This window comes from Megalobrama amblycephala, linkage group LG21 (genome assembly GCF_018812025.1).
Source record: "Megalobrama amblycephala isolate DHTTF-2021 linkage group LG21, ASM1881202v1, whole genome shotgun sequence".
NCBI classification, from domain to species: domain Eukaryota; kingdom Metazoa; phylum Chordata; class Actinopteri; order Cypriniformes; family Xenocyprididae; genus Megalobrama; species Megalobrama amblycephala.
In genome coordinates, this window is record NC_063064.1 from 10250534 (window position 1) to 10261743 (window position 11210).

General features: G+C 42.9%; 1 protein-coding gene across 1 annotated transcript in view; it reads right to left on the reverse strand.

Moving 5' to 3' along the window:
• LOC125256981 (60 kDa lysophospholipase-like) overlaps positions 1 to 10799 on the reverse strand; it is a 44286-nt gene extending 33487 nt beyond the window's left edge. Inside the window, exons 1-3 of the mRNA XM_048173360.1 lie at positions 10485 to 10799; positions 8832 to 8922; positions 7473 to 7575 (exon numbers count right to left, since the gene is read on the reverse strand). Of these exons, the coding sequence (XP_048029317.1) occupies positions 7473 to 7575; positions 8832 to 8922; positions 10485 to 10715 (425 nt within the window). The 5' untranslated portion in view covers positions 10716 to 10799. The remainder of the gene's footprint in view (positions 1 to 7472; positions 7576 to 8831; positions 8923 to 10484) is intronic.
• Between the last annotated feature and the right edge of the window lie 411 nt (positions 10800 to 11210).

Below are 11210 nucleotides of genomic sequence, written 5' to 3' on the forward strand. Positions count from 1 at the left end.
GCGCATTGCAAGCTGTGCAGTTTCTGGATTGGATTGCTGTTCCTTCTCATAGGGGAACCTAGCATGAGGGTCAGATGTCGATTGCAGCATCAGAGAGAGTGCTGTTATGCTCTGGAAATGAGGGTGACGCTGCCCACTGTAATGGTGTGTGTTTATGCTGACTCAGACTTCAGAGTTTACAGCCATGCTTTCCCGGGTGTTCCTGATGTGCATGGAAAACTTGGCAGTATGGAACTGTATTGGTGCCATATATATGGAATGCCAAAAGTGCCAAAATCTGCATAAAGTTTTTTCCTTTCTCGCTACCCTCTTGGGTGGGGTAACTGTGCACAGACCACACCCACCCTGCATATGAGGCCAAGGCACTAGAGCCCTGCGCGGGACTGTTTTCTTCATCCCGCTCCCGCCCACGCCCGCCGAATTTCTGACCATTACCGCCCGCTCCCGCAATGTATGTGTTACACTCCCGCCCGCTCCCGCAATATGTATGTCCACTCCCGCCCGCACCCGCAAAACTCTGAGAATTTATTCTCGCACAATAATAGAGATGCATTGATTTTGTGTCTTCTCCCGTCCCGCAGGAAAAAAAAACCACGTATTTGTATTGATATTATTAAAGAGATTCATGGGTTGTTTGTTTCGTTTCCCTGGCCTGCATGTAAAAAAAAAAAAAAGACAAAACACAATACATTCAAATATAATTTTGTTTTTATCAAAAACTTTGCACATAAAAATAGACTGCTTTGCAAAAAAAAATATACATAATATGATAAACTAGGCTACATGAAAAACAGCAGTTTTACAATTATTATCCAAATGTCGCAGGTATTCTGTTTGAAAAATACAAATAAGAATAAAAACATTCAAACTTAGGCAGCCTGCTCAATAACACTGGCATCATCACGCCTCTTGACCTAATTAACAAATGGCAACGAGGGGCTGTGCTCAAAAAACAACACTAATAAATAACATAAAATAAACAACGTTAACGAATGAATTTAACAAATGAATCACTTTGCAATATTGCTGTGGAGGAAGAGAATGTTGCTGATCGACTGCGGTCCCAATCCCGTGAATGCCCTCTCTGACGGTGCACTAGATCATGCGAGAATGCTCAAAATAAAACGCACGAATTTTAAGAATTGTTTCCAAGTGTCTGACTTGTCTTGCTTTGCTTTTGTCATTAAAGAGCCGCTTTAATTTTCCTCTCAACTTCATTTGTTGACCGTTTCTATTACTCGCCAAATTCCACCATTCCCCGCGGGTCTCCCGCAAAGTTTTCTGACCGCCCACTCCCGCCCGCAGCAAAGGTAAAACCGCCCGCTCCCGCGAGATTTGCGTTGGGTCCCGCGGGAGCCCAAACCCAATGCAGCCCTCTACAAGGCACTCTTTATGCATGAGGATAGTTCTGAGCCAAGGTTGAGCTGCGCTTGTTGACTAACCGTGATCAAAGTCACGGCACAGGCCCTCGGCCAGACGATGTCCACCTCAGTAGTCCAGAAGCACCCCTGGCTTACCTTGCAGAGGTGCGAGAGGTTGTCAAGCTAAAAACGCTTTCTCGACACTCCCATCTCACAAGGTGGCCTTTTTGGTGACACTGTTGGGGACTGAGCCCAGCAGTTCTCCTCAGTTAGAGGCGGACCAGGGAGCTTCCCCCGACAAACCATTGAGTTCCTTGTGAATCGGAGCCTCCACAGCTACCATTCAAAATGCTCACGCAGAAGCACATTTTCGAGTGCATCCATCCCCAAGATTGGTTTGCAGCGATTGACCTGAAGGACGCATACTTACATGTCTCGACTTCTTCCGTGACACAGGCCATTCCTGCTGTTTGCGTTCAAAGCTCCAGCATATCAGTACAGAGTTCTACTCTTCGGGCTGGCCCTGTCTCCCCGTCTTCACGAAAGTCATGGAGGGACTTCAGGTCAACTGGGAAAAGAGCAAACTCTCCCCTGTGCAGAGGATCTCTTTTCTCAGTATGGAGTTGGATTTGGTCGAACAGAATAGCATGCCTCGCAGAGGAACGTGTTCAGTCAGTGTTGAACTGCTTGAATACAGTCAAAGGCAGGACAGCAGGTCCCACTGAAATTCTTTCAGAAGCTCCTGGGGCATATGGCAGCCGCAGCGGCAGTAACCCCACTCGGTTTGCTTCATATGAGACCGCTTCAACACTGGCTTCACGGCCGAGTCCTGAAATGGGCGTGGCAACGAGGCACTTTCCGGGTGGCAATCACTCCGGAATGCCGCCAAGCCTTCAGCCCGTGGTCGAACCCCTTGTTTCTTCAGGCAGGAGTGCCCCTAGAGCAGGTGTCCTGGCATGCTGTGGTATTGACAGAAGCCTCCGCCACTGGCTGGGGTGCCACGTACAAAAGGCATGCAGTTTCCGGGGTGTGGACGGGCCCCTAACTGCATTGGCACGTCAACTGCCTCGAGTTGCTAGCTGTATGCCTTGCTCTGAGCCGTCTCAAAGGGCCGTTACGGGGCAAGCACGTGCTGGTCCGCACGGACAACACTGTGACCATTGCATACATCAATCGCCAAGGTGGTCTGCGCTCCCATCACATGTTGCAACTCGCCCGCCATCTCCTCCTCTGGAGTCAGAAGCATTTGAGGTCACTTCGTGCCATTCATGTCCCCGGTGTACTCAACCGTGTGGCCGACGAGCTATCACGAGCTGCGCTGCCGGGAGAGTGGCGACTCCACCCCCAGGTGGTCCTGCTGATTTGGAGAGAGTTCAGAGAGGCTCAGGTAGACCTGTTTGCCTCACCAGAAATCTCCCATTGCCAGTTGTCTTACTCCCTGTCCGAGGGAACACTTGGGACAGATGCACTGGCGCACAGCTGGCCCCGGGGCCCTCGCAAATATGCGTTTCCCCCAGTGAGCCTACTTGCACAGACCTTGTGCAAAGTCAGGGAGGACGAGGAGCAGGTCCAGTTAGTTGCGCCCTATTGGCCCAACCGGACCTGGTTCCCGGAACTCTCACTCCTCGTGACAGCCCCTCCCTGCCCTATTCCTCTGAGGAAGGACCTTCTTTCTCAGAGACAGGGCACACTTTGGCACCCGCGTCCAGGCCTCTGGAAACTCCATGCGGTCCCTGGAGGACGCGGAGGTTCTAGGTGACTTACCCCCCGAGGCACTTAACACCATCACTTGGCCAAGACATTACACCTTGGGGAACCTGTTCATCGAGTGGTGCTCTTCTCGCCGAGAGACCCCCGAGTGCTTGTGCTTTCCTTCTTGCAGCAAGGGTTGGATCGTAGGCTGTCCCCCTCCACCCTCAAAGTCCATGCTTGCTGCTATTTCTGCATACCATGACCACATAGATGGCAAATCCGTTGGCAATCATGACCTGGTCGTCAGGTTCCTTAGGGGGGCAAGACAGTTAAATCCTCCTCGACCCCCCTCCATACCCTCTTGGGACCTTGCTCTGGTGCTAAGAGCACTCCAGAATGCTCCCTTTGAGCCCTTGCAGTCAGCAGACTTAAAGATTTTGTATATGAAGACTTTGCTGCTGGTTGCATTGGCCTCCATCAAGAGGGTAGGGGACCTGCAGGCATTTTCGGTCAACGAATCGTGCCTTGAGTTCGGGCCGGGTGATGGCCACGTGGTACTAAGACCCCAGCCTGGCTATGTGCCCAAGGTTCCTACCACTCCCTTCAGGGACCAGGTAGTGAGCCTGCAAGCGCTGTCCCCGGAGGAGGCAGACCTAGCCCTGGCTTTGCTCTGTCCAGTTCGCGCTTTGTGACTGTACATAGACAGAACCCAAAGCTTCAGGACCCCAGACCAGCTCTTTGTCTGTTACGGAGGTCAGCAGAAGGGAAAGGCTGTCTCCAAGCAGATGAGGGCCCTCTGGATAGTGGATGCCATCGCCCTGGCTTACCAAGCTCAGGGCGTGCCCTGCCTGCTCAGGTTGTATGCGCACTCCACGAGAGGCGTCGCATCCTCCTGGGCACTGGCTCGTGGCGCCTCGCTGACAGACATTTGTAGAGCTGCAAGCTGGGCGACACCTTCGCTAGATTTTATAGCCTTCGTGTTGAGCCGGTCTCCTCCCGTGTTCTCACCTCAGGTCAGAGGAATGGAGAGGCCCTAGATTAGTGTATGCTTGATGTGCTTACATGCGCTTTTTCACCAGAGAGTCCCTACAAGGCTGACCCTGTTGAGTCCTCCGATCTCCCTTCGGCAGCCAATGTGGCAGAGCGTCTGGCGCCAGGCCTATACTCCGTTGCATCCTTGAGAACCGGGTTTAGGCTGGGTACCATATGTGTGACCCTACAGGGATCCCATATGTCTAGTTCCATGGTTGCTCCTAGACGAAGCCTGTGTCTTTACCTCTGGGAGAACCCACCCCTCGTCAGGTTGGAGTCACCCCAGTTCCTCCATATGCAGTACAGCCCCACAAGGTTAGTCCATAAATATTCTCCACATAACTCCTTCAGGGAAGGATGTGGCTTCCGCAGCGTTCCTTTCCCAGCGGAAGGGTACGCTTTCCCAGTGTTATCCAATAGTCTCACTGAGAAGGTTTTGGGGAACAGCAGTGATCGACACTCTCTGTGTTAGCCCTCAGGCAAGAGGGTTCAGGTGGCTTACAACAGAGCGCTGAAAGGGGGCAGCTCCTGTGGCGCTTTGGTAGGGATTCCTATTCGTTGGTCTGTCCAACGTACGTTGAACGTGACCGACTGAATGGGAACGTCTCGGTTACAAAGGTAATCTGCGCTGTGAGGCGAGCAGCTGATGCATATGATTGCATGCCAATGTGCATTGGCTCGTTTTAGTTACACTCAAAGTTGACAAAAACTTCAGGGAAAGAGTGTTACCTTTGTAACCGAGACGTTCTGCTGTGCTTTTTGTTAGAACTATTATTTCATTGCAAAATAGAGTAAATACTGACAGTACTGTGTTCAAAATATAGGTTTTGTTTTTTGACCTGTTGGATAATAATGTCACGTTTGCAGTCATGTGAATATTTGGGAACAATTGCATTCTTGTTCGTTATCATCATTAATGTTAAATACAAGAACTCACACAAGGTATGTTTCTGAATCGAAGAAAGTTTGAGTCTTAAATCGAAATTAATCCACTATCTGTGTCTATATTTATTCTTCATGCGATTAAGTGCTAAATCCCCACTTTTACAAAGGTGCATTGTCGATAACGACAGTAGCCTAATTTAGCGCGATTTAAGGCAACAGACTGCATGCAATCTATCATATGCATGCTGCTTGTGTGGATACAGTCATTTTTGACTGCAAATGATGAGGTAATTTGATTAAATATACTGGATTTACGACATTTTGGCAGTTAGAAATACATTCTCGAATTTTATTTTACTTTAAGGTAGAATTAAATAAACCACTTAGCATTTTGTTCACGTACCCCCTTTTGTCACCTCACGTACCCCAGTTTGGGAACCACTGTACTAAAGACATGAAGGAGGGTGCAGCCCAGGCCTTGTTTAGCAGTATATGAGCTATAAACACCCTTAAAGTGCCCCTATTATGCTATTTTAAAGGTTCCACTTTTTAAGGTCTCCTACAAAAGCTTTACATGCTTCCAATGTCAAAAAAACCCTTTAATTTTCTCACAAAATACATTGCAGCATCACCACTTTTCTCTGTGTCTAAATGGCTCGATCAAATATACAGTTTCTCTAAACCCATCATTTCAAAGAGCCTACTTCATATATGATAACTACTGTGCTCACTCACCAAATCTGACACTGCCGCTTTATATATAACACAATTCCCCATGAATTATGTTACCACATGGTTCATCGGTCTGTTGGGACTGATTGCTTCTCACCTCAACCAAACCACCCAAGAGTTTAATTTCAGTCAAGTAGAGGCCTCATTCAGGCAATCTCAGAGCGATTGCTTTGACGTGGATCTGAGCATGAGTGCCATGTTCACATATGCCTAAACGAACCAGGTTCTAAAATAATTGTCCCAAACGAGCCAGGTGTGAAAACGCTATTCTTTAAAATGCTCAATTGGTTCAATGTTGTGTCAATTTGAGCCTACTCAGCAGTGTTGCCAGATTGGAAATGTCCAATTATCATACCAGAAGCTCAAAATTATCGTATTTGGAACAAAATTATCGTACACGCCTTTTTTTTTTATAGGTAAATGAACTAAATTAATAACTATTGATTTTTACAATGGAAAGAATCAATACTGAACTAACTTAAGCTGGACAATCACACTATTTTAGCAGCTGTACAGCCAATGTTCCCTCTATCTCTGTAAAGCTATACTTTGACACAATCTGCATTGTAAAAAGAGCTGTATAAATAAAGGTGACATGACAAATCAAACGTACAGAATACAGCTATTTATCTATAGACCAACAACTTTTTGACATGAACTGCAAATTACCACAATACATAAATAATTAGGTGTCCCTTAGTGAGAAACAACTGACCTAAGCGCCGCGGCAAGAAGGCTAACTTGAGCTCGTGAGAGAGAGTCATTCTCCACGATTATTGGCCGAGAAGACATAACATGAGATGAGATGGAAGACGTGCCTAACAAAGTTCACATTCTCCTTACAATCACGACATAGTGGATCCACCTGGGATCCACACAGCTAGATCAATGAACCGATTATAATGACCATCATTTTAAGTGACACAAAATACTGAAATTATCATACATTATGGGATTTTTTTTCATTATTGATCGTACATCGTACAGAGGTCAAAATTATCATACAAATACGATAATTATCGTACTTCTGGCAACACTGCTACTCAGGCCCATTCTGTTGTGATTGGTCTACTGCTTACAGCGTGCGTCAGAACCAAAATGCCTATTACCATATCTGAATTTCAGCTCTGGATAATCTTCAGCACTTGAAGTGAAGATCATAGGCTGGAATTATGTACATTTGTTACAAACCTACATATGTCTGTAACAGGAAGTGAAACTGCAATTACTGACGATTCGTTTTGGCAGTTCAGAATCAATTCCTTCTTTTAGGAGACAGTAACTTTATTTTTCATACACTTTGATCTTCAACTTTGCTAGTTATTTTTCACGCTGCATGAAAGGTAATATTTGAAAAAGCATAGGGACACTTTAAATTTTATATTTATAAAATTATTAGTTGCATTTTTTTCAAAGCTATAAGTTTTGAATTGGTGCATCTCTAGCATGCTACACACAACCATGACCTGTAGTCCATATAACACATATTATATATAAAAACATATACTATACTATATTGTATATAAACTATATAAACATGATGGTTATTGTAGTTACAGACTAAATGCATTTACTTGTCTCGCTTGCAGACAAGAAAAGATTCAGTATCCATTCAGTATCCAACTGTAGTAAAAGTAGAAACCAACAATTCAAACCTGTATTTTGTATAGGAATAGATGGATGCATCTAGTGTCTGGATCTATAAATAGGACAGCACCTCCAAACTTGTAACTTGATCGCATATTTGTGTGCATCTGCATGGGAACTTACGGCAGCACCAGCGTGTTCTCCTGAGGTGAACCGTACTGCTCATCATGCAGAATAGAGAGTTTACGTAGAGTTTCAACAAAAGCATTAGGTTCTGGAGCCAGAACTGCAAATATAGAAGAAAAGTCTGTAAAAAGTTATGAACAAATGCACCAAATTCATACACACACCGTACAAACAATTGGATTTTCATGTTTGCTTGCCTCAAGTTTCTTTGACCAGAATTCAGCATCAGCTATGAAGCCAAAAAGACCATCTTGAATATTTGATACTGCGTATACTATTCTAATATTGTATTATTGTATAATATCATTTTGCACATTTAGATTTTTGAACCACATTCATTTTTTACAGGGTAGAATAAAAAAATATTGTATCTAGTGTAATTTTATATCATTTATGCTGGAAGTTCAATGAAAAAAATGGCTTACATATAAAATAACTATGTGTAGACCTGTCACGATTGTGCAGTTTAAATTTCAATCACATTTTGCAAAAGATTATAAAAAACTATACACAAAGTACAAAGATAGTCAAAGGTCTTCCTTCAGACAAAATGAAGGCTTTTTTGTGGGGTAATGCATTACAAGTAACTCAAGTTACGTCAGATGACTTCTTTAAACTATCTAATAAAGTAACACAGTTCTTTTACATTTACGACAAAATATGTTACGACGAAATACTTTTTCAAATAAGTTACTTTGTTTTCCATTTATTGACTGACGGCTCTCGTGTTGAGAGGTGTTGTGTGCACTATATAAACATGATGTTACTGTAGTTACAGATTAAATGTGAGCATGCATTTAGTCGTCTGACTTGCTCATAGAAATTAATTTGTATTTCTGCTGTGTAGTTCTGTCCTTGAACTCAGATAAACTACATTTTTATTAAAGCTGGAAGTTTTTGTGTTTTGATCATGCAAATTCTTTTTTATAAGTGTTTGTTTTAGAGAAGATACTTTTTAAAGATCAAGATTAGTTTTTGTAAGTCAATTCAAATAATATTGTGCTGGAAATGACACTAAAGCCCAGTGTCGGATTTCTCGCAAAACACCAACAACTGTGTACAGAAGGCAAATATTTGTCTATTCGTATAATTTGCTAATTAAGTCATAAAACAAGATCAGCATCCTAAATGGTATATCATGTTACATCATGGCATACATGCACAGATAAATTGGAAATAGGTGAAATCTAGAAAGGAGCATCATTAATATACAGATTGTTTTTGGAACATGAGATCAGCAAATAAATAATCCTACACTATAAATATATAATAACATATTTGTGTTATAATTCATAAATCATATGTATATATGTGCCACCTGTAGGCAGGTGTGTGAGCACTGCTGATAATGTTTACCGTTATTATGATACGTCATTCCAATGGTTCCACCAGTGTTTATGACCAGGACCCTCGCCTCACTCTGATCTGCGCCATTCTGTCCAGATTTCTACAACCGAAACACATGAAAAACACAGGCTGACTTAACCTGCTATAAGAAAGAGCTTGACCCACTCAGACGGAGCCAAGTAACTTCCATTCTGCCATATCAGACTCACTTGTGACTACCCAAAAACCAAACCATGTGATAACGTGATAATATGTCATGGCCACAAGATAAATATTAATGGGATCATCATATTAACTCGTGGCCACAATATAATTTTTTCGAGGTAACAACATTCTTATGTCATGGCCACGCGATGTAAAGTCGTGGCCTTGAGATCCTATGTTGAGGAAACAACATAAATTTTTCATGATTTATCATGATTCAGATCACGTGTCAAACTGTCAACGGCTGAAATCATTTGGCACTCCGAACCGCTGATTCGACACACTGATTCATTTGTGCCCCGATGCTTCCTGAAGCAGTGTTTTGAAATCGGCCATCACTAAATAAGTCGTTGTTTAGTTTTTTTTGGTGCTCCAAAAATATTCTTGTCGCTTTATAATATTAATAATGAACCACTGTACTCACATGAACCGATTTAAATATGTTTTTAGTACATTAATGGATCTTGAGAGAGGAAGTGTCCATTGCTCCCTATGGAGGCCTCATGGATTTCAACTAAAATATCTTAATTTGTGTTCTGAAGATTAACAAAGGTCTTACGTGTGTAGAACGGCATGAGGGTAAGTAATAAATGACAGAATTTTCATTTTTGTGTGAACTAACCCTTTAAGCTTTACAAATACTTTGTTTCGAATCAGTGGTTTGGAGCATGTATCAAACGGCCAAAGTCACATCCTCCAACAGTGAACCATTGAAATTTCGAATGCTTATGACGTTTGGCAGATTGATCCACACTCCGAACCACCAAAACAAAAGATTCGTAAAGCTTTGAAGCTTCATGAAGCAGTGTTTTGAAATCGCCATCACTAAATATTGTTGAATAAAGTCATTATTTTGCTTTTTGGCACACAAAAAGTATTCTTGTTGCTTTATAACATTATGGTTGAACCACTGTAGTCACATGAACTGTTTTAACTGTCTTTAGTAGCTTTCTGGACATGTGAAAGTGTTAATGATCTTGCTCTCAATGGAGGCTTCACTGAGTCGTCGGATTTCGACAAAAATATCTTAATTTGTGTTCTGAAGTCTTACAGGTGTGGAACAACATGACGGTGAGTAATTAATGACAGAATTTTGATTTTTGGGTGAACTAAAACCTTTAACACCAGGGAATTTACTGTGATAGGGTCCTCACACTGGTGGCACTGCCACCTGGTAGCTCTAGGAAAACAGAGCACGGAGGGCAATATGCATTTAATTATTGGAGGACTACCTCAAAGTCATTTGTATTTTCCTGCTGCCAGTTGGTGGCGCTATAACTGTTTGAGCATGTGTAAACTTTTTATGCATTGAGTTGCTGCCTGATTAGCTGATGATATACTTATATTAATGAACAGGTCACCTAATGAAATGGCTATTGAGTGTATATGGAACATTTTATTTATTTTTAGTGTGATGTAAAACATCCCTGCTGTAGACAACACATATGTACCATTTACCTTGTGTTCATCATCCGCCTGATTTTCTCTTCCTGAGGTATTTGTTTTAGGACTGTGGTCTGTGCTGTTCTTGTCTTTAGTGGTTTTAACTTGTGATGTGACAGGAACTGAAGTTTGCTCCATATTAAATCTTTCTTCATTATCTTCACTATCACATGCTCTTTCTTTCTCCTTCTTCTTCTTCTTCTTCTTCTTCTTCTTGTTCTGCCAGAAGCAAAACCTGGACATCATGTTGATTTGGATCTGCTGTTATTTCACTGGAGAGAAAAGTAAATTTGTTAACTTTTCTAAGCCTTTATTTATAATGCATCATAAGAGGCCGTTCACATATCGTATCTAAAAAAAACGTGGAAAGCACGACCGCTCTGCTTTTCCTCATTTTCCACAAGCACTTGCGCTCCCGTGGCATCTGTAGTTGCTAAGCAACCATGAACTGCGCTCTCCACAATGACAGAAGTATCACAAAAAGATTAATTGATTTCTTTCCCTTGCATTAGCTTTACTACTAAATATATTTTTTGGAGATGAGATATAAAAACCACAATGTACAGCTATGATCGGCTGAACTTTCGATGTTTTTGTCATGATCATGAGTTGGAGTGCCCCATTTAGCCACCAGAGGGCACTCCAACATGGACTCTTTATTCACTGTTTTGGACTTCATTTCCCATACTCACCTCCTGGACTCGTTATCCCATGTCATTGCACCCAGCTGTTTTGTGTTTG